The sequence below is a fragment of the Pyrus communis genome, chromosome 8 (genome assembly GCF_963583255.1).
Source record: "Pyrus communis chromosome 8, drPyrComm1.1, whole genome shotgun sequence".
Lineage (NCBI taxonomy): Eukaryota > Viridiplantae > Streptophyta > Magnoliopsida > Rosales > Rosaceae > Pyrus > Pyrus communis.
The window spans coordinates 9,959,419-9,985,175 of record NC_084810.1 but is presented as its reverse complement, the minus strand read 5'-3'; the positions used below and the strand labels follow the sequence as shown (position 1 = coordinate 9,985,175).

The 25,757-nt window shown below is 38.0% G+C and overlaps 1 protein-coding gene and 2 pseudogenes across 3 annotated transcripts; 2 read left to right on the top strand and 1 right to left on the bottom strand.

Annotated features, from left to right (window-relative positions):
• Positions 1 to 12,542: 12,542 nt before the first annotated feature.
• LOC137743351 (F-box/kelch-repeat protein At3g06240-like) lies at positions 12,543 to 15,157 on the top strand. 3 transcript variants are annotated; one of them, XM_068483230.1, is made up of 3 exons: positions 12,549 to 12,607; positions 12,684 to 12,719; positions 13,727 to 15,157. In XM_068483230.1, the coding sequence occupies exon 3, from the start codon at positions 13,829 to 13,831 to the stop codon at positions 14,960 to 14,962; it is 1,134 nt and encodes a 377-aa protein (XP_068339331.1). In that variant the 5' UTR covers positions 12,549 to 12,607; positions 12,684 to 12,719; positions 13,727 to 13,828; the 3' UTR covers positions 14,963 to 15,157. The 3 variants fall into 3 exon arrangements, with proteins under 3 accessions (XP_068339332.1, XP_068339331.1, XP_068339333.1); XM_068483232.1 differs by having other exon boundaries at positions 12,556 to 12,607; positions 13,795 to 15,157; XM_068483231.1 differs by having other exon boundaries at positions 12,543 to 12,719; positions 13,795 to 15,157.
• Positions 15,158 to 17,737: 2,580 nt separating this feature from the next.
• On the top strand, positions 17,738 to 21,131 carry LOC137743783 (disease resistance protein At4g27190-like; annotated as a pseudogene).
• A 1,479-nt stretch (positions 21,132 to 22,610) lies between these two features.
• Positions 22,611 to 24,449, bottom strand: LOC137743807 (pentatricopeptide repeat-containing protein At4g39620, chloroplastic-like; annotated as a pseudogene).
• Between the last annotated feature and the right edge of the window lie 1,308 nt (positions 24,450 to 25,757).

The following is a 25,757-nucleotide window of genomic DNA, read 5'->3' as shown; positions in this document are numbered from 1 at the left end:
CCAATTCCTCGGACAAGCTTCTGGAAGGTTGACTTCAGCAGTGATGTCGTGTAGAGGTCGGTAAGGTTGTCTGGGATCGGCTTGCATGACTTCAATCTTCTGATGCTTTGCTGATGTAGATGTAGACGCAATATGTCTTGGTGTTAACTTTATTGATGTATCATGGCTTGGTCGGGTTGATACATGCCGCATAATCTTTATGGATTGTTGTTGGGACTCAACGATGGATGAAAACAGCAAGTACTTCTAATATGCTTAACAAGAACTCCTAACCATGTCTCACTTGTGACGTAGTGAAGTGAGGTGAGTCTTGGAATGGTTCAAAGATTTCACAACTAAGGTCATATCACAAACCTCCAAGATATTGAGATATCCCTAACGGTAAAGACATAACCATTCGGGGATTTACCTTGTGCGGGTTTGATAAGTAACCTGCGTCAACATAACAAACAAGGCAAACATCATTCCAAAGATCAAGGGGTTGGATTCGCTCGAGATTTATTGAGATATGATTTGCTCAAATTCGTAGTACCTTCAAGGTAAGTCTTTAGTACCAATTTAGTGGTTGCATATAGGCGTAGTGCTACATCTTTACCAATAGATCAACAACGAAGGAAATGTCCTGTCTAATACAATGAGCTAAGTACAACGAAGTACAAAGTTGAACTTAGATATGGAATTTTGGATTCTATAACCTCTTAAAGGGTTTCATTTGCATATACTCTAAGATAACACATTCGGGGTGTAGTTCGATTGGTAGACCAAGGTACCGTTAGAACAACACTTGAACTTCATGTCAAGGTATAAACGAGTTTTCCTAAGATCTTTCATCTCAAATTCCCTCTTCAGGTGCAAGGCAGTTTTCTCAAGCTCTTCTAGAATCTTAGTGAGATTTGTATTAACGACATAAACTGTAACTCTAGCAATTCGAAATAAGACTTCATAGTTTAACACGTAAGGGCATTCAATCATATCCCTGACTAATCAAATAATCACTTAAATGGGTATGCCACATCCGTCGGATTGTTTCAATCTGTAAGTGAATGCCTCAAACGAGTTAAGAGGGTGTTCTGTGGTTTGGAACTATTTAAACCAGTCCATGTATTCTTCGGGAACTTACATGTAAATCTTCGTATCTATATCCCCATGGAGAAAAAACTAACCATATTTCATAATGCTGCTATCAATCACAGGACGTTTGAGAGAAACCTTGCGCCGTAAAGTGTGCATCATATCGCACTATTTCATTCATTTCATAACACTTCATTTCCTACTTGTAACACAATAGGGTTACCTTGGGCAATGTAGGAACAATAGGTCCAAAACACACTTTGGTAAGGAATTTGACCTGGATTGTAACTTCGGTTGTCCAATCAGTTCTATGTTGTCACTTAATCAACGCAACACGGTTCAATATCGTTGCTTTTTCATTTATGTCAGTAGCTACCATATAAGTGAAAACATCATCGATGGTAATCTCATTTCAATTCCATTCAGCTTATCTAAAGTAGTATACTGGACCAAGAACTTTAAGTCTTGGGAGTAATTCAAATTAATCTCATGAGATGGAAATGATTTGAGACAGCAATCAAGTATAGATTCATTGTTGTGCCGTATCTTCCTCTTCTAGTGAAGTGAATCCTATGAAATGAGTGATCTGTTGTGCTCTAGGCCAGGACAGATTGATTGGCTATTCACCAATGTACCGGACTGTCCAACATGGGTGTCCAAATCATTTAATAAGGGCGTTACACCCTCCAGGAATGTTGACTGGATGTCCGTTAAGTACGTCTATCCTTGCAAGCATGTTTGCAGCTGGTATATGATCTCGTCACTTTAGCTAGATCAAAGGAATGCGTATGGAGCAACATTCTGAAAGCTAGGATTCATCCCACTTACTTATCACACTTGTACGATACTGGGATCGAGATAAGACATAGTGGACAACGTCCACACAAATTCGCGCCGTTCTCTAGGAACGTTAACATTCTTATCTCCCCCTAACGGCGGGAAGACTGTCTCATTGAAGTGACAACCCACAAATGAGCGGTAAAGAGATTGCATGCAAGGGCTCTAAGAGAGCTAGTATGAAGGAGAATGATAATCGACAAAGATTCACATCCTTCTTTTGAAGACCTAAGTTGGTACGTTGTGGCGGCGCAACTTGGCACATGGAATGCACACCCAAATGCGTAAATATGAAAAACATCAGGTTGGTACCTAGTAACCGACTGTAGCATCATATAGGTTGGGTGGCAATGGGCCTTAAGGTAGACCAACATAGCTACGTACAAGATTGCATAGCCCTCAGCAGAAACCAAAAACTTGGTGCGTTCACCAAGGTCTGGGTGATCAATTAAATTGCACTTTATGATCGCTCTGCGAGGTTGTTTTTACGGTGAACATGGGAATTCGATGTCTAATTATAAACCCAAGAGACATGTAATACTTTATCGAAAACTGTCTATATAAACTCTTTAATATTATCCAGTCTCCCGGACTTTATAGGATAAGTAGGGTAGTGAACCCTTAATCAACTAGGAGGTTTAGCAGCAATGTGTGTGGAAAAACATGTGACCAGTTTGTCGATTCATTAGCCAAAACCATAAGCATTTATATGGTCCACATTTTGGTTGGATTAGTCCACATATATTCCCTTGAATCCACTGTGAAAAAGGGTGATTTTGTATCTTTGCAAGGAATGATATAGAAAATCAATTTCCCTAATGAGCAGGCTTGGCATAATGTGCTTGTAAGCACAAAATGTTCACAAAGTAAATGGTTTACTAAGGGGATTCGGCCAACAAGGCTATCCATGTCAAAATTCTGCTTTTCCAACTGTGTTCGGTAGAGCAAAATTAGTCTCACATATTGACTATGAGAATGGTACTCCTCAACGACATTGGTAGAGGCATGAGTAGGTGCATAACCAATGGTTTATTCCATCGAGACGGAAGTAGATTCTGCAGGGTTGAGGTTCGAGAATAATATTACCTTGGCAGGCCCTGATTCTACCAAATGTTGTAAAAACAAACTCGAAATTAGATCGTGAAAGAGATAGCCCCGAACTTGGGTTCGGTAGGTTCCAGCCAAAGCTGGAGGGGTCTGTTTGCTAGGCCTTTGCCAAAGCAAAGTAGCACCGTTTGGTGCACCTTTGTTGAAACAGAGCATGCCTTTACGTGCATTCGTGCCAAAGCAGGGTATCACCGTTCGGTAGTCTTTAATCGAACTGGGTCGAGCCATTTCGGTAAACTCTAACCGAACTGAGTCTATATCATTCTCTCACGTTTGTGGTAGTAATTAAATCCGAGAATTTGGTAAACTTCCACTTTCTACACTACTGCTTCAAGAGTGAGTTGGAAACATAGAAGGACGAGAAAAGTATTCTCTAGTCAAAATTTGTTCGGATTTATAAACTTCAGAATTGTACTCATTCATGGATGTAATCATGGTGTGCTTCAGACAATGTCTTTCATGAGTAAACAGTCTGTAGGAGCGAGCCAAAAAGCCATGGAATCTTCATACATGAGGTACTTCCGTTTATAATGCTTCAGGCATAAGTCTTCGAATGAAGATCATGGCGGAGGCTTATTCAGCTCTTCCTTGCCATTATTGGCTTCAATGGTTTCTCAGCTTCTTGATAGTCAAGTGGAGATTCATGTCTTGTACCCCACATAAAGTGGTTTCTATTAGAAACATCCATATAAGGGAAATCGAACTTGTGACGGTTCGACAATCCATTGAATTAGAGGGAATAAGATTGTGATTGGTGCTATGGGAATGAATCATCCATAAGCATCAACGGTAGAACATTCGAGTTCTAAGACATGGTTTTCATGAAAATATGTCGAGTTTTCATGGGTGTATTTGTTTTATGAAAATTTTGGGTTTCAAAGGCATTAAATTTGAAACTGCAGGTTCAATTTAGTTTATGAACGTTTAGTTTATAAAAGAGAGGTTCATGCAAGAACATAGAACGCAATATGCTGATTTAAGTGTAGTGGATTTAAGTTGTTTCAGGAACTCAAGTGTGAGCTCTTCAAGACTACGAAAGGATGTCAATGGTTCAAAAAAGAGAAATAAATTATTGAATCGATAATGTCCAAAAGTGATCTTCAAGTCAATAATTTTGGATTTCTTGTCAGATTAATGGAATATAGGTCACTTTTAATTAATTTAATAAATTGGGACCAAACGGGGTCAATCGTAGAAGCAAAAAATAATTATAACATTCGGGTTAAAATTATTTAGAAAAATTAGCATTAGGTTGAAAAAGTATAGCCCAAAAAGGTTTGGGCTTGGGTGCCATGAGTAGGGCAGAGCCCTAAAGGCATTTTGGGCTCGAGTTGCCTGCAGGCCACATGCCGAGGGTTTTTAAGCCTAGCAGTAAGCTGCTGGCATATGTGGGCCGAGACCATAGCGGGAGCAAGCCCACCCGAGGCTAGCTTGCGGGTTGGGTTACGGGATAAGCCCAGCCATATGGGCTGGCGTATAGAATCACAGGCCATGGCAGATGCAAAGCCCAACAAGCACAAAGCTTGCTGGCAGATTGGGCTAAGATCATAAGGACAGGCCAAGAAGTTTACGGGCTTCCTTAGGGAACATGCCGGGCTTCCGGCCTATACAAGTCAACCAGGCCGAAGGCCTAGGGGGTGTCCATATGGTTGCAGCAAGGCCCAGATGGCTGTTGCTATGGTGATGCCATTGTGGAGGTGTGGCAATGGTGCCGCACAGTGCCCATAATTTGTTTTTTTTTTTTTTTTTTTGACATACTTAGGGTTTGACAAATCCTAAATTGCTTCTAAGTTCTTTTGATTCTTTGACTCACAAATTCCACATAGCAAAAATTGTGTAATGCATGAAATGTGTGTGTGTGTGTGTGTGTGTGTATTGTGGCAAATATATGAACATATACAATATATATATATATATATATATATATATATTTATATATCGGAAGGTAAATATAAATGTAGGGGGTTCATGCATCATGTGAATGTTTTCATTCTTCCCGGTCGTTTCAAATATCTTACTTTATTTTAAGCGTATCTGATTGGCAGAAAACAATAAAAGCCTTTGAATTTGTAGAAGATCCTTCTCAGAAAGTCGGAATTGGATCTCCAATGCGTTGTATCATGTTCAACACAGAAACATTAAATTGAATCAATAACATGTAGATCAATTCAATAAAATAATAAATTAATCATAAAAAGAATGATTAAAACGTAATACTTTCTTGATTGAAGATCAAACTCTTTTTAGCGCAGCATGAAGAGCATGTTGATAATGTGTTGTAGGCACAATTTACTGAACAATTATGGAGGCCAGAGAGAGAAAGGGGGTGTGGCATAGAGAGAGAAAAGAAAGATGTGTAATTGTGAGGTGTGTTCCATTCCACCCCATTGTGCCTTTATTTATAGTAGTAGGGAAGGTTAATTCCTTATCCTTTTAGGATTACAACTCTTAATAGGTAATCAACTCCTAATAAGAATATAAGAGATATTCCTAGATACACTAGGATTTACACAATCACATTCTTATTCTAAATAGGACTGCAACAAATATTACTTTTTAAAAATTTGAATACATATTGGGTATAACATCAAGCTTATTCATGTTGAGTGGAATCAGAGACAGCAGACTTATTTCAATAAAGTTGACTATCTCACAAAACAAGATTTATATTTCGTTCTCTTATTTAATGTAACTAGCAAGGTGTGGAGATATTTCAATGTACTCGAATCACAAGCTGGTACACTGCTTGTCAAAGTACCTGTGGAGAAACACTGAAAAATATATCTTTGGCATGTAATATACCAACTTGTATTCCTGTTTGGAATGCTCTAAATTCCATCCGAGTCTAATACTGCCAAAACTTACATGGTCGGATTTACCGACCCATATGTGCTAGATAACTTTTTTGGAGCCAACTTAGAATCCTCGCCGCCACATTATTCGTAATCAAGTTCTGCTGCGTCAGCGAGGGCAATCTTGATTACGAGTGCCTCAAGACTGAGCTTAAGCAGATGGGGCCGATGAATGGCCGTGCCGTACTGCTGTTTCAGTCACGATACGAACGGGCCCGGTGGCCAAGCTCGAAGGCTTGGGGGTTGGATAGGAGGAGGATAAAGATGACATGGCAGAAAAAGATGAGGGTGTTACTTTCCCAATGCACTAGTTATCTCTTTACCAATTTCTATTTTTCTATATGGTATCAGAAATTGCATGACGAACTTGCATTCATAACTTAATTGAATCAATTTATGAGTAATGCTAGAGATGCTAAATTTGTAGATAAAATTTGCAAATTAAATGATATGTCACTAATAGGAATGAATACGTTTGTCAACGCTTAAACAATAATCCAATCATCAACTTCCATGTCATTTAGTTTACAACATTTTGTCTACAAATTTAGTCTTGTTAGCATTATCCTACATTTATTTAAGCCTACCACTCCTTTTCTAAAACTAAGAAACAAGGAAAACGGATTGATACTACATTGACGATCCAACCACCCACGCATTGATGGCGATGCCAAACCCAGAAGCCAAACAATCTCTCTCTCTTTATTGTAGATTAAACTAGTGATATCCCTTGTGATAGAATATACATATATATACAAGGTTCTAAAAAATGCTAGGCGCTGGTCGAGTGAAGGGCTGGAACCTAGTGCCTAGTTGGCTAGGCGGGACTTAGGGGGTCTAGGCGGATTTAAATAAATGTAATATACATCGTACAAATAAGTTCTTATTTATACTTAAAAATGATATATATTGTATTGGGAGACATGTAAACTGCAAAATAAAGTGAACTATATATTATAAATTATTAAAACATATTGAGAACATGGGGAACAACATATAATGAGTGTTTATTCGAGTATTCAACAAGTTCCTTACATTTTATTTATGTTATTGAAAAAATAAAATGCAAAAACAAAAGTTATCAAATTTCTGTATAAGTGAGATTCACAACCTGGGCGGATGCCTAGGCGGGTCTAGATGGTCTAAGCGGGCGCTTGGGCGGGTTAGGCAAACACTTAAGCAGGTTTATGCCCTCTTTTTAATTTTCAAATGCCTAGATATTAATCGGGGCGAAGGCCCCTGCCTAGGCCTAGGCTGGATTTTTAGAACGGTGTGTAAATATATATGTAAACACGAAAAAAAGTTCCTGAAACAAGAAACAAGAATACGTGTACAAAATATATTTTATGTTTAATGATTTTGGGGTTACAATCTCTTTGTAATTTGATCCTCTGATTCTATCTTCGTAGGGTGTAGGTTTGTGGATGAGCTGTTGATCCAAATGGCCGTTGGGGCTTGATCTAGGGATGAACAGTTGATGAACGGATCTTCAAGGGCTTTTGGGCTTGATCTTGAAGGCTGGGTGTATGGATTTCTTCAAGGGGCCGTCGGGGCTTGATCTTGAGGGTTGATGGATGAGCGGATCTTCAAGGGCTTTTGGGCCTAATCTTGAAGACTGAGTGTATGGATTTCTTCAAGAGGCCGTCGGGGCTTGATCTTGAGGGTTGATGGATGAGCGGATCTTCAAGGGCTTTTGGGCCTAATCTTGAAGACTGATTGGATGTGTGGATTTGTTGAGGTTGTTGATCCAAAGGGCCGTTGGGGCTTGATCTTAGGACGAACGGATGATGAACACTTTCTTCAAGGGGCCGTCGGGGCTTGATCTTGAGTCGGCGGAAGTTCTTCAAGGGCCGTTGGGGCTTGACCTTTGAAGGAGGATTTGACGAAGAACGAAGAGTGTTTTCTTGATCCTTCGGGATTTGCTTGAGAGCTTTAGAGTTTCGAGGCTTCAAGGTTTTGGTGTGATGTAAATTCCCTTCTTTCTTTCTCTTCTTCCTTTCTTTCTTCCTTCTTCCCTTCCCTTCCCCTCTGAAATGAATGCCTTGGCCTCCTATTTATAGAATTCCAAAACTTGATTTTTGGATTTAAATAATCAGATGAAATAAATCATTTCTGCCATATATTGACACGTGTCCTATTTGATGACCTTTCCAATTTATTTCAATTTTTCGTTGAGTCACACGCTACATGCAAAATTTATGTGATACGTGAGCGTTGAAATTTTAATTATTGGTTAACATTCATTTCACCGAAATTTTGATGTCTACAATATATATCCACAAATTCAAGAGAATTAAAAATCACTTAGGGATATATATCGAATAATTGGCCCGATTACAACTAAAGCACTAAAGAAAATCAGTATAAGGCAGCAACTACAGAAACAAAACAATTAACTTAGGAGGACCTACTGAAGCTTACCCATTCAATTCTTCGGTCCTTTTTCTCTTTCGTTCTTCTTCAGACGACCCAAAATTGTTCCACATTTGATTAATCTTCGGTTTCATTATATTCTGAAAATCATTCACTACTGGTTCTGCATCCACTACGAAGTCAATGTAGGTCTTTATGCATAAACGTATCTTGGTTTCCATCTCATCTAGAATTTCTGGGAGTGCTTTCATCAACCATGTCAACACTTCGTTCGAAACTGGGACGCTCAAAGCAGCCTCCGTCTTTGAAATCACTGGAGAAAGTACTCTCAGAATTTCAGTAAGCGTTATTAGGCAGAAGCATTCATACAGCTCGGTTCCATAATTGTAACCTTCCATAGTAGCCAATCTTCCCCCCATTGCTCGCATCCTTCTCTTGTTAATTTTGACCAATTCGTGAAATGCTATTCTCAGGAGACCAGTGACTCTTTTGTTTACAGCACAACTCTCCCAATTGATTACGCTCTTTTGGACTGATAGCAAACGGCTGAACTCTTGGAACTTGTCTACCATCTCATCCGATCCTTGCGACATCAACAACATAATATCAACAACGCAGTGAGAGAGCCGTGTCCCAATCCTAAATATATGACTTCTAAATTTATATTTCCCATCATCCGATTTTGCGTGCGGTTGCGAACACTCTTTAAGCCACTGCACAAGACTCTTTCCTCCTCCCTTGGAATTAATCCCGCAGCCAGCACTAGCCCTAGAAGATCCTTCCATATCTCTTCAATCTTGTTCTCCTGCACAAAAGAACGTCCAAAAGAAAATAAATAAAAGGAATTAACGTATATAAAAGGAAGTTCCGTAGGTTAAAAGTTGTGATGATTTAATGATTTTAGGAATTAAAGATGTGTCCTGAAATTAGTGAATCTTAGAAAGAATCATTCCCGTACCTTCTTTCTTCCTTCCTTCCTGCGTACGTTTTTCTTTCCTCACCTCCCAAGTGGCATTATTTTTTAATTTTTTTTAAATAAATGATATTATCTACGCTAAAGTTAGTGAGGTGGGAGAGTTGGCTAAGTCTACTAATAATGTGGTTTAAATTTGCTTATAACGAGAATTAAACTTAAAACTTCTTACTGTAAAGTGGACAAAGGTCTTAAGAGGCCTATTTAAATTTGATATTGGTATATTGGCTGGATTGGGTACGGGTGTTCTTTTAAAGGTCTGGTTCTCTTTCAATATATAGATGTGAACAAGCGGGATTTACTCGAAAGAATAGGAATCCGAGTCCTGATATATATAGTCCTGCACTTTCGCTTGCCTAATCCACTCATGACATTTATCAATTCCAATTTATTTCATAATATTTGTTTCCTGTGAAGAAAATTATATCAATCTTTACTAAAAAAAACGAATAATACTAGATAGACCACATTTTTAAATTAGATTGATGTATCATCTCATGTGGCAAGTAATGCATACAACCAATATCCAATCAGATATTTATAGGTAAGTTGGTCAAAAGCCAATAAAAATTTACTATTTAGCGTTATATCAATTTTATGTTTTTGTTTTGGACTTAATAAATGATATATTTATGTATAGTTCAATGATGAATGACACGTGAGTTTTAAATCATTATAAATAGTTATAACTTGACGCTTCTATCCTCCTCTCTCTTTCTTGTTTAGAATGTCACATGGGGTTAAACCAGTATAAATATTGTTGGAAAAACATATCCAACAATATCAGCCTAAGACCTCTTATTCTTGGAATGCATTCTTTTAAACAGATAACCAAATTGCAACATTCAACAAAGAAACATTGAATTGAAGCTTGATAATGAAATAAGACATCTCACCTTAAGGAGACGATGTTGTCATCATAATTAGCAAGTAACTTCAACCGAATATCATTCTGAAGTATCTATTCTGGAAAAACACTCCACTTTGCCGAATCCTACCAGAGTAATCTCGAATATTGGACCGTATGTCACCTGATTTTGGTCGTCCTTCAAAATTCATAATTTCATTATATTCATCTGCACCGTCTGTCACCTATTAGAGCCAAACACCCTTCCATTTCAAACCAGGAAATGGTTACTACAACGCAATGTTTGAATCTAAATGTAAAAAAAAAGAACCAGGAAAAAGACACGGCACTACATTGTTTCAACCCAAATGTCAAAATGGACGCGTAAGAGGCGTGTAAGTGATGAAAAAAAAAAAACACCGAAACTAGGAAATTGACACTTCAATGTAGCATCTAAATCCAAGAGTAAAACGAAACCAGGAAATGGACATAATATTGTAGTGTTTGAACCCAAATGTCAAAATAGACATGTAAGAGGCGTCTGAGTGATGAAAAAAATGAAACCAGGAAATGGACACTGTAATGCAGCATCTAAGTCCAAGAGTAAAACACAGAACCAGGAAATGTATACTGCAGTGCAGTGTCTGAATCCGAACGTAAAAATAACGCATAGGAGGCGTTTGAGTGATGGAAAAAATGAAACCAAGAAATGGACACTGCAACGCAGCGTCCAAATCCAAAAGTAAAAACAAAACCAGGAACTGGACATTGCATTGCATTGTCTGAATTTAAATGTAAAAACGAACACGTAAAAGGCGTATGAGTGATGAAAAAAAAGAAACAAAGAACTGAACACTATAAAACAACATCTAAATCCAAATGTAAAAAACATAATGAGGAAAGCACGTTGTTGAGATTTTAAAGTTATTCGAGAGGACAACGATTAAGTTGAAACCATTGAGAAAATTGAGTGGAATGTCACTGCATCACCTCCAGTGAATATGGTACGAAGCATATTTTGGAGACCATGGTTCAGCTCCCTGAATAGAGTGCACCATGTGGTCGGCCAAAGCCGTGCGATTCGAGCAGTTCTTTGCTTTGATGCACTGTATACTGTATTCCACCCATGGGCATCGTCTTACTTATATTAAGATTGTACATTCAAACGTACCATGCCAAACGTGCTTCTTGGGAAAGTTGATTCTTATATCATGCCCCACAAAGATGTGAAATACTATTTTCTACAGTGGATTCAAGGGAATATGTGTGGACTAATCCAACAAAAAACCAGACCATATAAACATTATATTGGTTTTGGTTGATGTATCGACATAATGGTCACATATCTATTGTCCAGATGCCAATGTTGCTAATCTCCTAGCACTAATTTTTAGGTTGCGAGCTCACTACCCCCAATTATCCCATAATGTCTGAGGGACTAGGATTATGCAGAGTTTACATCAAAGAACTTTTCAATTATTATTTCATATCTTGTGGGATTGAAGTCAGATCTGTTGTTTCCCATGCTCACACCCAAACTGCCTCGCAGAAGTGGTCATAAAATGCCCTTGATTAACGCACGGGCAATGTATATCACACCTTAGAATTTGCGCAGGGCTATGCAATCTAGGAGTAATGTTGGTCCATCTAAGCCTATCGACATCCAATCCTTTTTTTCGTACTTATGTATTTGGGTGTGCGATTTATGTGCCACTTGTGCTGCTGCAATAATATGGGTCTTCAAAACTCTTAGATCCCTTGCAAGGGATTTCTTTTCTCCATTTTGTGGATTGTCCCTTCGATGAGACAGTCTCCCCACTGTTAGGGGAAGGAAAGAACATCAATGTTCGTAATGAACGACTTGAATTTGCATGGACATTGCCTACTATGTCTCATCTTTATCCTCGTACCACATAGTATGATAAGCAGGTGCGATACACTCTAAATTTCAGAATGTTGCTCTAGACGTATTTCTCTAGTCTAGCTAAAGTGATGAGATCACAAACACCGGTTGCAAACATGCCTGCAAGGATTGACATGCTAAGAGGGCGTCAGAGCAGCGTGCCGGAAGGGCGTTCCGCCCCTACCTGTGTTCCACCAGAGTTGTTTAGTCAATCAATTGTAACAAACAAAATAGAAAGTTTATAATGCTTTTACCAATTTCGACCATCTATTTTATATTGTTCGTAACCAAATGATCTTTTTTTTTTTTTTTTTTGCTATCAACAATTCCAATTATATATATGAAGTTTCATAAATAGACGCAAAGTATTTTGAATGACTCCACGTCATCCTTGGGCTGGCAAGTTGATCCAAATAAAAAGTCCCAAAATTTGGAAAAAATTGCTTAAAAATTGAAAATTCCTTTCTGTCAAGTTCTGAACTCCCACGCCCGTCTCTGTCCCGCTCACTCTCTCAAGGCTCTGGCCTTTAAACCCCTACCCAACCAATACCCCACACCCCCCCCCCCCCCCCCCCTCTCTCTCTCTTTCTCTTTCATATCTTCCTCTCTCTAGGTCCCTGGCGCTTGATTCTCTTTCGCTCAAGGTACCTCTATTGGGATTTGGATTTTGGGTCTTTGTGTTTCTTTTCATCGACTCTTAATTTTTGGTGTGTGTGTTAGGTTTTCTGCTGGTCAAAGGCGGCCATTGAGTTTCAGGTATGTTGTTTTTCTCGACAATTAGTGTTGGAGGAGTGGAATTGGGTGATGTATAGGCCATTTTTGTTGGTTTTTTTGATGGATTCTAACTTACTTATCATCAAAGCTGCGGGATGCTGCAAGTATTTTTGGGTCAGTTTTCATGGATTGTTTGTTCTTTTGCTAGTTTAGGCGCTTATTGATGGTATCTATTAGTTCTGCAATCTGACATGGAAGTCCCATTCTCCTAGACCCAGTGCGGAGGATAAATACCTACCGTTGGATTAAAGATATTAGGGTGGGTGACCACAATTTCCTTAATCTGATAACAGGTAGTCATTTAACTTTTGTTGTTGTACTTTATCCTCCGCCGTTGTATTAAGATTGAACGGTGGGTGGCCACAGTTTCCTTGTACCCTGGCCCTGGGGTCTAGGAGGCAGTGGACATAGCTCTACCTGTCCACCTGAACATAAGCTGCATAGTCTTGCTCAGACGATTAGTAACGTGTGCGGACCTGTGCATAGTTATTGGCTTTCGTTCTTCAATTCCTTTTTTGTTCTTAAGTAAAAGTTGTTAGGAACCTTAAAGCTGTGTTAGTTGCTAATATGTGCCAGTTAATTATGGAATATTATAGCGATTAGCTTTGGCCAGAGGATTTTGCTGTATGCTTATTTTCAATCTAATTCCCATTCATCTTTAATGACAATTAATTTGAGTGGTTTAGTATGTTGATGTTTTGCCCAGCAAAAGCTTTTACTTTTGTAATCTGGCTAAAGAAGCTTTCAAGATCTCTGTCACTATGTAAGGTTTTTAGTATTCATGGTTGTGCTTTCGTGTGGATTAAAAATCGTATGATGTGCTATGTGGAATATGTATAAATGCATTTTATTGATTTATTTCTCGTAACTGGGGCTTGCTTGAGTATATTTTGATTGCTTCGAATTTTGTTCTTTTAATGTATGCAGTCTCTCAGGAGCTCCATCTACCTACTTTCTTTGGATTTTTTTTCTTCCTTTTGTTTTTTCAGGTTTATGGGTTAAGGTTAGAGTTTGTACTTGTGCTGAAAGCGGTTAAACACAGTTTTCCTTTTGCTAGATACTGAAGGTGAAAGAAAATTAAAGATCAGTTGATGGAAAACCCTAATTTCCCAACTGATATCATGCTCGACATTCTTTCAAGGCTACCAGTGAAGTCATTGTGCCGCTTCAGGTGTGTATCAAAGTCATGGCGTTCTCTAGTCACCGACCCTGATTTTGTTAAAATTCACCTTAACAAAGCTTTTGAGAATGTGGAGATTTTCCATCAAAGGCGAAGGCTTATGTTTAGTGATGGGTCACATACGTCACTCTACTCCTTGGACCTCGATGAGTTTCTCAACCATAACGATGCAGTTCATAATTATCTTGATGAAAAAGAGAATGACAATGATATTAATACCAACGATGATGATGATGAAGCAGTGGCTACTGAGCTCGACTACATTTATAGTGAAATCCCAAATAATTGGGTTTTCATGGTGTTTCACTGCAATGGTTTGTTGCTGTGCCAGTTATATAACTGGGAGTTGTATCTGGTTAACCCAGCAACAAGGAAATCCAAGAAACTACCAGATATTCCATCTTCTAGCATTGCGTATTATTTTGATCTCTTTGGTTTTGGATTTGATCACTCCACTGATGATTACAAGGTGGTTGATTTGCGATACTTGAAGGGTGGAATTATGTTTATTGTGTACACGCTGAAAACTGGTTCTTGGCGGGAGATTCAAAGGCAATATCCTTACAAATCTGATCTCATGTTACATGGGATCCTGGTCAGTGGAGGCCTTCATTGGCTGGTGAACAGAGTTCGAGGTTCATCAGTGATTATATCTTTTGATTTAGCAGAGGAGCATGTTCAAGAAATCCCATTGCCATGTGATTTGGTTGACGCTAAAGGTTATATTGTCGGAGTATTTAGACAGATGCTGTGCATAACACGTTGTGATGGGCAAACACACAATGAGTTTTGGATCATGAAAGAATATGGAGTGAGGGAGTCTTGGACTAAAGTAAGAATCTCCATGCCATATTCTTTGTTGTTACATTCAGGTTTCAAGAGGAAAAATCATGATCTTTTGGTGTTCAAGGACCGGTTGTTTATGTACAATTTTAACGGTGAAAGATTTCGGAAATTATCAGTGTCCGGATTCCCCATAGTTACTGAAGTTGGGATCTACCTGGAGAGCCTTGTTTCGCCGAATTCTTGTAGAGGAGGATGTTAGAACTTAGAAGATGAACTCACTCCATTAGTCCATATCACTTTCATGTATGTGTCTATTTGAGTACTCTCTCTCTCGCCATTTGTTTTTGTAATTTCCCTTTGAGATTCTTCCATGTTTATTAAACGACTCCATAGTATATTCTGTTATTTTTATAATTTTTTTCAATCAAATGCACTTGAGCATCTGGTCTCTGCAGTCACAAGGCAGGTCTTACATCGCATAGCTAGGGCATAACATTCTGAAAGGAAATTTGTCTTACATCGCATAGCTAAGCCATGGTCCTGCTCCTCAATTTGAATCCCGGACTCCAGTTTTGTGGTCTGATCAATGCCAAGGTCTCTAAACAAATGTAGGTTGACTTGGCTCCGTATGAGTTCCTCCAGATGCTTTGTGATTGATTCACGAAACTTCGTGGTCATGGTTGGAACTACTCATATCATAAGTTACTTTGTAAAGATCATTTTTGTAAAAAAGATCAATAAAATATGAGATCATGTAGTCATTAAACCGTATAAAAAAAGATGGTCGGATACGATAAAAGCATTATGAACAGTCTGTCTATTTGCCCAACTTGATTGACTAAACATCCTTAATTTTAAAAGATTTTTTTGTATAATTAATCTTTACATAATAATTTATTATATAAACGATTTCAATCATAAATACAAAATGTTTTGAATTGATCACAAATATCTTGTTTCTCCTTAATCTTAAGGAGTTAAGCATTCCTCATACATATATACATGTATTCTTTCAGTAAACAAAATTCACACCCACCAAATCTACAATAATCAAGCATCCCCATCCTCTTCAAAATATGCATTGTTCATGCACACATTAGGCAGAAAGTCAAAAAATCAAAGATATGACATTTGAAAATTATTCTAAAATTACAAAAGACTTGTAACTCAAGTAATAAAGAGCATTTACATTTGCATAAGAAATTATGTGTTCCCAACTTTCCTAGGGGTTTTGCACTGAACATGCAGAATTTGCCTTAGAGCATCTCCAAATGCCTAATAAAATGGCATGAGTCGTACCACATACGTGGAATGTCCTTTTAGATGGTAGGTAAAAATACCTAGTGGAGGTTCACAAGGAGAAGGTCTTGGTGCGGCCACCGTTGGTGGTGGGCCCCCCGTGTTGCATGTGAGGGGAGTGAGACACATTGATGTTGGGTGAACATGATAAGTCACGAACGGTGAGGTAAGGATGATTTTGTGTGAGTGGGTCATATATCCAACTGGTTGGTTCCCATATGGAATAGGAAAGGGATACTCTTCGGACATTTTCCATCAAGTTTATCAATATTACAAATTCAGGTTTTTAAAATTTGATCCAACAGGTACAAACATGAATTCATTTTAAAAATTAAAATAATTTTTATCGTTAGATCAAATTTCAAAGACCTGAATTTGTGGCCTTTGTAGACTTGATGGAAGGGATCCAGGGAGGATCCCTTTCCTATATAATAATTTCTCGTTCACAAGGCTATTTTGCCAAGTTAAAAGTGGTTAGGCAATCGTCACTCAATACTACGGTCTAATGGTGTTCCTCTTCACTTGGAAGTGAGAGGTTTTAGATTTGAATCTCGTGGATGACGAATTCGATATCAAATTAGGTTGCCCATTATGTGACTTAACCGAACTTACTCTCTTTTTAGTGTAAAAATATCAATGTATTAAAAAAAAAATTTGTTAGGCAATTTGGGGCCTACTAATATTTTTTATTTTTATTTAAGAAAAAAATAACATATTCCTCGACACACTTTACACTCCCCCAATATTTTATTTTATTAAAAGTAAAATATTGCTTGACATACTTTACACTCCTCCAACATTTTATTAAATTAATAATGTTGAGTGTTGGAAAATGCAATCCCACATCGAAAGCATGAGAAAATATGTTATTACGACTAATATTAGTGAGACTAAATTTGGAGATTAAACTTGCAACTTCAATGACGTGTTACTAGTAGGAACGAACACGTTTATGAACGTTTAAGTAATAAACCAATCATCAATTTCCATGTTTATAAAATTTAGTCTTTTTAGTATTACTCATATTACTACTCATAAATGAAGAGTAATGCTAAGTAAATAAATTTTTTAGATCATATTTACAAACTATATGATGTGTCACCAATACGAAATAAGCATGTTAATCAACACTTCAGTAATAATTCAATCATCAACGCCCACGTTATATGATTTAAATAGATATCTTCTTAACACCGAGCTCTTACGTGATAAAATTCAACATCTATCACATTGTTTATGAGTTAAATTAAGACAATATCAACTTATATTGCATTGTATACGAGTTAAGTTAAGTTAATTAGCATTCTAAAATCTTAAAATAGACTACTCAAAATACCGAGTTTACGGTTCTGCCTCAAACAATTGTCTAATCCCTTGAAGATGCTCTTTGAAGATGCGAATGTGCAGTGGGACCCAATTTAGTAGGAGGTACCATGCATTTTCCAAGGAATCGGTCAGTTAGATTCCTATGTCGAAGTCGTCTTGAGCAAGTCTAGTGGTTTGAACATTGACTAACTACCAGGATGCCCAGCAGGAAATCGAAGAAGCATATTTTTTATTACTTAGCTTTGACTTTCTTTCCGACATGTTGCATGCCTTTTACATTCAATTTCTTGGATTTTACTTCAATGATTTAAGGTTATTCTGAAAATGAACGATTATTATAATAATAAAACACCCGTAAAATTGATGTGGACTATTGAATCTAATACCCCAACTTGTCAAAGATTGAATCTCAATTGCCATCACCATACTCTTTGCTCTGTGATCTAAGCCGAGGTGCGCTAACAGCTCTTTTGCAATTCACAACTTGACTCTCCTCGCATTCGATTGCTCTCTTGCAGTCAGTTTGTTGCAGCAACCTTTCTGCTTCAATCACCTCTAGTTTTCATATCAAAAAATCCAACAGCAAGACATACACTAAGAAGAAGAACAAATGAAAAGAAACATCTATTGCGAAAGAATATGAACAACAACTAGCTTCATGCATAATCAACAGAGATAAGGTATGTCATGTAACCAACTGCCTTGATTTCATTTCTTCTGTTACTTTTTATTGCGAAAGAGAAGTCTACCTGTTTATAATTTGGTTTGTATTCAACAGACGTTTATAAAACCAGTACCAGAAGCAAACGGTGAAAATAGGAACCAGATACATTAGTCTGCTGACAGAAGCATGGAGTTTCTTTTAGCAGCTGTTTCTGGGATTGTCGGGAAAGTATTGGAGCTCACAGTTCAACCAGTTGGACGGCAAGCGGGCTATATATTTCACCACAAAATAAACCTTAAAAATCTGGAGAGTCAGTTGGACAACCTAGGTGCTTCCAGAAACCGGGTGCAGCATACAGTCAATGAAGTTAAAAGGAAGGGTAGGAATGTGGATATTGACGTCGAGAAGTGGCTGACAAGAGTGGACTAAATTACTGGAGAGGCAAAAGAATTGTTGAAAGATGAACAAGAAGCAAAGGCAAGGTGTCTCCATGGATGGTGCCCTAATCTGTTTCTCCGTTATCAGCTAAGCAAGAAATCGAAAAAAATGGTGAAGGGGGTTCTCCAACTCCATGCAAATAAAGAATTTCCCAGATTTTCTTTCAAGGCTCCCTCTCAGGAGATATGGAGCATACCCACCGAAGAGTACGAGGCCTTTGAATCAAGGGCCTCTACCGTGAAGAAAATCATGGAGGAACTGAGGAATCCTAATACCAACATGATTGGGGTGTATGGGATTGGTGGCGTGGGGAAGACCACACTCATCAAAGAAGTTTTCAGGCAGGCTACTAAAGAGGAGTTATTTGATGATGTGGTTCTTGTACTAGATGTCAAACAGAATCCAGACCTGGAAAGAATTCAGAAAGAAATTGCCGAGAAGCTTGGTCTTGATGTTCTTGAAAATCAGACCATAGCTGGAAGAGCGCGGATTCTATGCGACAGGTTAAGAGACACGGAGATTCTTGTGATTTTAGATGATGTCTGGGAAAGAATTGATTTGGAGGCTTTGGGACTTCCCCGGAGAGTATGCAAAATATTGTTGACATGTAGAAGTCGAGAAATACTATCCTCTGAGATGCGTACGCAAAAGGAGTTTGGGCTTCATGTTTTGGGCGAAGAAGAAACTTGGAGCTTATTTGAAAAGATGGCAGGTGATGCTGTCAAAGATCCCGCTATAAGAACTGTGGCAACTGAAGTTGTCCAAAAATGTGGAGGTTTGCCAGTTTTAGTTGTCACAGTTGCAAGCGCTTTGAGAAATAGAAGGACTTTACATGCATGGAAAGATGCCTTAAGACGCTTAAAAAGGTTTGGCAAGGAAGAATTGACAGAAAAAGTATACTCGGCTCTAGGGTGGAGTTACGATCAATTGGGTGATGAGGAGCTCAAGCCTTTGTTCTTACTCTGTGGAATTACTGGGAGAAACTATATTTTTCTTGGAGACTTGCTGAAATATGCTATCGGTTTGGGGTTGTTTAAGAACATCAATACGGTGGAAGAAGCACGAAATGCATTGCATTCACTGGTGGAAAAGCTTAAGGATGCTTGTCTGTTGTTAGACGGTTATGATAATACATCTGTCAGAATGCATGACCTTGTACGAGATGTTGCTATCTCGATTGCATTTAGAGATAAACACATCTTATCAGCAGCTTATGGAGATGAGTTGAAAGAATGGCCAGATGAGGGTTTCTTAAAAAATTGCAGTATGATCTCTTTCCCTTGTTGCAATATCCCTCCACTTCCTGAAGCTCTGAAATGTGGAGAACTAAAAATGTTCTTTTTGTGGAGTAACGATGACTCGTTTGAAATTCCGGAGAGATTTTTTGAAGAGGTGAAAGAACTTAAGGTGTTGGATTTAACCAATCTGCGGATTCCATCACTACCTCCATCTCTTCAGTTCCTAACAAGTCTTCAAACATTATGTTTAGATCTATGCGTGCTGGGAGACATAGCTCTACTCGGACAGTTAAGGAACTTAGAGATTCTTAGCCTTTTGGAATCTCAAGTTAAACAGCTGCCAAAAGAAATAGGGCAGTTGTGTCGTCTACGATTGCTAGACTTGAGCGGTTGCTCTGAAATTGAAGTGATTTCACCCGGTGTTATATCTAGCCTGGAAAGACTAGAAGACTTGAGAATGGGAAACAGCTTTAACCAATGGGAGGAGGAAGGAGTCAATGTTGAAAGAAGTAATGCTAGCCTTTCAGAGCTGAAGCACAATTGTCTCGGCTAAGCTCATTAGACATACACATTCCAGATGCTAACATTCTTCCAGAAAACCTGTTCTCCGACAAGCTGGAAAGATACCACATATTGGTCGGTGATGCATGGAAATGGCATGGCGTGGATGAAACCTTCAACACTCTAAAACTCAAGCTCACTGCCAGCAATCAGTTGGACGGAGGTTTGAAAATGCTACTCAAGAGATCTGAAGATTTGTACTTCGATGTGTTGGAGGGTGTTAATAATATTGTCTATCATTTAGACAGTGAGGGTTTATTTCAGCAACTGAAACATCTCCACGTTCAAAACAATGCTGAAACTACATATATTATTAACTCGGTCAACTGGAGTTATTCTCATAATGCTTTCCCCATCTTGGAGTCACTTTTTCTTGACAACCTTGTTAGTCTGGAAAGTGTTTGTTGTGGCCAACTCACAGCGGAGAGTTTCCGACAGTTAAGAATCATAAAAGTGGAAAGTTGTCACAAGCTGAGGAATCTCTTTTCATTTTCAGTCGCAAGATGCTTTTTGCAACTTCAAGAGATCGAAGTGGAGAACTGCGAAACCATGACAGAGATTGTTGCGGAAGAAGGGGAAGATAATTTCAGTGATGAAGCAGTTGATCCCCTTGAGTTCTTTCAGTTACGATCTTTGACATTTCGGTGTCTACCCAATCTTATTGGTTTCTCCTCCAAAGGCAGCAAGCCTGTTGTTACTACAGGGTTGGATGAACAATTAACAAACGGAGAGTTCAACATAATCATTCTGGAGAATGAGATTGGAAGGCCCGTGCAACAGTTCATGAATGGTCAGGTATGTTCGTTAGTTTCAATTTTATAGAGCGGTTGTCATAGCATTCCATTGCGTCATTCTTCGTCTCTTAAAGAAACATTTGTCGTGATCTGCAGGTTGTGTTCCCAAGCTTAACAAGCTTGATCGTGGATCAATGCGATGGTTTAAGATTCATGTTTTCATCTTCCATGGCTAGAAGTCTAGAGCAACTCAAATATCTTCAGATATCTCGGTGTCATCTCATGGAAGAGATAGTATCAACACATGAATCCGGTGAAGCAAATGCAGATAACATGTTTTGTAAGTTAGAACATCTGCACCTAGAAGATCTTCCAAACCTCGCCAGATTTTGTGCAGGAAGTTACATTGAATTTCCGTCCTTGGAGAGATTAGACCTACGGTACTGTCCGAAATTGGGGGCTTTCATCTCCAATAATATGAGTAAGGATATCACAATCTCTAAAGAAATTGAAGGGAAAGGCTCAAAGGATAATCTCCAAACTGATAAACCTTCCTTTTTGACGAAAGGTGAAGCGTACCATTGTTTCTTTTTATATCATCATTTCAATATTTTCGTATTTGTCTTAGATAGAAATGGTTTCTGATCAAGCCAATGCGATGAATATATATGCAGGTCGGATAATCTAGCTTTGACAGATCGTTTGTCTTTCGGCCTAACCAAGTTTCTTCGACAATAAGCATTATTCAGACGAAGGTGAAACTGATAGACATGGGTGACTTGTTATCTGGTGTATAGATATATCTGCAGTATATTAGGAACGTAAATCTTGTGTAAACATCGATGATATTATGTAAGCGTTCTTATGTGTGTATTATTTATTAACGTTTCTTGCGCTCCAAGACGCTTATATTTCCTTGTAAAGAGGTTTATGTAGGAAACGTCTTGTATAAACATTGTAATAACAGTAACTGTGACAGCTGAATTGCACTTGCACTTGCACTGTCACCTCTAAATCCCAAGTTTCTTGGTTTTGACGAGAGGTTCGATTAAAAGAGTGAAGGAGAAGTAGAGAGTTGAGGAGGAAGTAGGGACGGTGAGGGAGGAGGAAACGGAAAGCAGTGAGCAGTGTTTAATATGGTGGACTCCATTGCCCCAAATTCACGGGGAAGAAGACAATGAACAGTCAATCATCTTCTTCTTTTTTATTTTTATATTTTTAAAGTTTTTAATTATAAAAAATAAAATTTGGTTTTTTATTAGAGTAAATTATAACAATGGCCCCTCAACTTTAACTTAATTGGAGTAATGGTTCTTTAACTAAAAATTTATTACCACTGGTCCCTTAACTAATCACAACGTGCAGTTATGGTCTCTCAACTTTAATCTTACTAGAGAAATAGTCCCTCAACTTTAGCTCAATTGGAGAAATGATCTCTCAGCTTTAATCCAACTGTAACAATGGTTATTCCAACATAACTCATTTTGACAAATTTATAACTACTTAAAATCAAGACTTCAGGGAGTTCAACAAGAGATATCGACTTAAAACCAAACAGACAGAATTACGAGGGTTTAAGAGGTTCACTGCAAATAAGAAAGTTAATATAACTAAAGACAAATTACTAACAATACCCCGGAAACAATACATTGTAAACACAAATTGGAAATTTTCATCATAAAGCAAAAATAAATGGTGTTCAGTGTTCACAACGATAAAAAACCAGAGAAAATACCACTTACTATATCACCAAGTGATTCCCTGGTCCCACAGTAATCTGGTGGTGGAGCCAAAAACTCTATGCTATATTTGCATCGAACCTGATTCTACCAGAAGAAAATCAGAAAAATATGTAAAACAAGTTATTAATCTTCTCTACCTACGTTTTTTCCCCATCCTGCGGTCTGCTCAAACCAGTTGTGGCACTCACAGACTCTGGACTCCCTGGTGAAGAGAAAACTGCCCCAAGAGCCTCTAGAAAGAACCTCTTATTTGGGACAATACCATCGTTTTCCATGGATTTCAGCAGTTTCTCTAGAAGCTCCTTCATGTTGGCCTTGGTGTAAGCCTTGTATAAAAGTTTATACGTTGATACATTTGGGCGTACCCCAATACTATTTGCACGCACAAAATGCTTATTAGCTTCCATGGGCAAACCATTCATGCAGTAAACATCAAGCATCGCATTAAGCGTTGAAAATTTTAACTCCCTTCCAGATTCAGCCAACCTGTCAAATACCTCCCTAGCTTTTGAAACACAATCACAGAACCCATACATCATGACAAGACTCTCATATGTTATGAAGCTTGGCGTGTATTTCATGTCAGTCATCTTCAGCAATACATGTTCCGCTTTCTCCTTAAGCCTTGCCTTAGCGTAATTTATGATCATTGAATTAAACGTAGGGAGTGTTGGTTTACCTGTTCCATCTTATCGAATTGTTGCTTCTTCCCATATGAATCAATCAGCAAATTAAGGGTGATGATGTCAGGCTTACACTGATTACTTTTCATGCGAGAAAGCACAGATTCCATTTCTCTGATATTTCCATTCTTCCCATATGCATCCATTACACCATTATACGTATAGATATCAGGGGAAGCAACGCTCTCATCAAGATCCTTAAACAAAGCATTAACTTTCTCTACATTTCAAGATTGTGCAAAAGCTCTCAAAAGAATGTTGTATGTCACAATGCTGGGTTGGCACCTTTTCCATTCCCTTCATCTTGTTAAAGTATCCGAGAGCTTTGTCCAAAGCCTTCGCTTCATCCTTGGAGTTAAGGTGGGCTGAGACGAGTGCATTGTAAACACAAGTATCAGGCCGGCACCCACTATTACGCATCTGAGAGAAAAGCCACATTGCCATCCAAGTTTGACCTTTCTTGCCCATAACCGAGATCAATTTTGAATACATGCCATTATCAGCAACATACCACCGCTGTCTTTGCATCCATCTGAATACCTGAGTGTGGCTTATATACGTGAAACTATCTTCCATCTTATCACAATTGCTGCTAGAAAATACTCACACAGGAACTGACATGTCTTACATAAAATTAGCAGTATACCACTATCAAATGCACCGAAACGTAAAAACTAACTGTTCACATTACAAGCACATCGAACTCACACGATTTCGAAAAACCCATAAAATTCATGCCATTGCCATTATTTAAAATGTCACACCGTGTACTCAAAATGCCTGCTGGTCTCTAAAACATATACATTTCTCCTTGCATTCTATTACCCTATATAGTGTATCATGCACAATAACTGTACATACCAAATTCACATCGTTTAGGAAGCTGATTTCCACACACCATTTTTAGCCTCCCACACGTCTCTCTTTGTTTCTGGTCATCGGATTGAATAAATCAATCAGAAACAACGACAACATTAAGCAGTAAGAGGAGAAAAAGGGTGTGCTTATCATTTCCCAATCGATTAATCAAGTTTTCGACTATTAATGGCGTCCACAGATCAAACCACAGCAAAAAAATCAAACAATTTAAATTAAAAAAAAAAAAACCACACACACACAAGATTGAAAATTGAGCTGACCTCTAAGCACTGAAGCCATTTGTCAGCCTTCCCAAGCTATTCAAAAAGCATAAAGCAATGCTCCGTCCTCACAGTCTTAACATACTTATTTAACGTCTTCAACAACGGCTCTTTGTCACTGAAGCTCGTCATGAGCGTCCGAACTAGGCCTGGCAAACGGGTCGTGTCTGTCGTGTTCGTGTCGTTTTCGTGTAACACCTGTTATCTTAACGGGTCGTGTCGTGTCACACCCGTTATCTTAACGGGTCCTTAACAGGTCGTGTCACTTTACCCAACGGGTAAAGTGACCCGACCCGTTATGACCCGTTATGACCAGTTAAGAAAAAAATATATTTTCTTAAAATTTGCACATACCACACATTGCGACATAAATATTACTTGAAAACATTAAAACATTTCTCGTTCAAGTACTATATCTACACTCGAAAATGAAAGCCTAATAAAAAAAATAATACATACACTACTAATCTATTACAAATATTAAATGTGCAAGGATAAAGAGTTTTTGTTTTTAAGATTGTCCCGTTACTTGATCTCTGAATGTTTCTTTTTTGTGATTTTTTGCTGATGTGATCTCCAAGCATATACAAACAATTTTGACGGTTTGGATCGTTGAAATTAGTTTTGGAGAATTCGTAAAACGATAGATTGACTAACACTTAGAGTTTATTTATACTTTCATTAAGTATAACATAAGATTTTGCGGTATCCACTTGTGTAAATATTTTAAATTGAAGATCGAATTCATTCATTGTATTCATATAGGGTCAACGAGTGTAGTTATAAAAAATCATCAAAATCGGAGTTAAAATAACCGTTAAATCGTGATTTTTCATTTATAACCGTTGAAAAGCTTTGTCCCGTTACTTGATCTCTGAATGTTTTTTTTTTTTGTGATTTTTTTCTGATGTGATCTCCAAGCATATACAAACAATTTTGACGATTTGGATCGTTGAAATTAGTTTTGGAGAATTCGTAAAACGATAGATTGACTAACACTTAGAGTTTATTTATACTTTTATTAAGTATAACCTAAGATTTTGTGGTATCCACTTGTGTAAATATTTTAAATTGAAGATCGAATTCATTCATTGTATTCATATAGGGTCAAGGAGTGTATTTATAAAAAATCATCAAAATCGGAGTTAAAATAACCGTTAAATCGTGATTTTTCGTTTATAACCGTTGAAAAGCTTTGTCCCGTTACTTGATCTCTGAATTTTTTTTTTG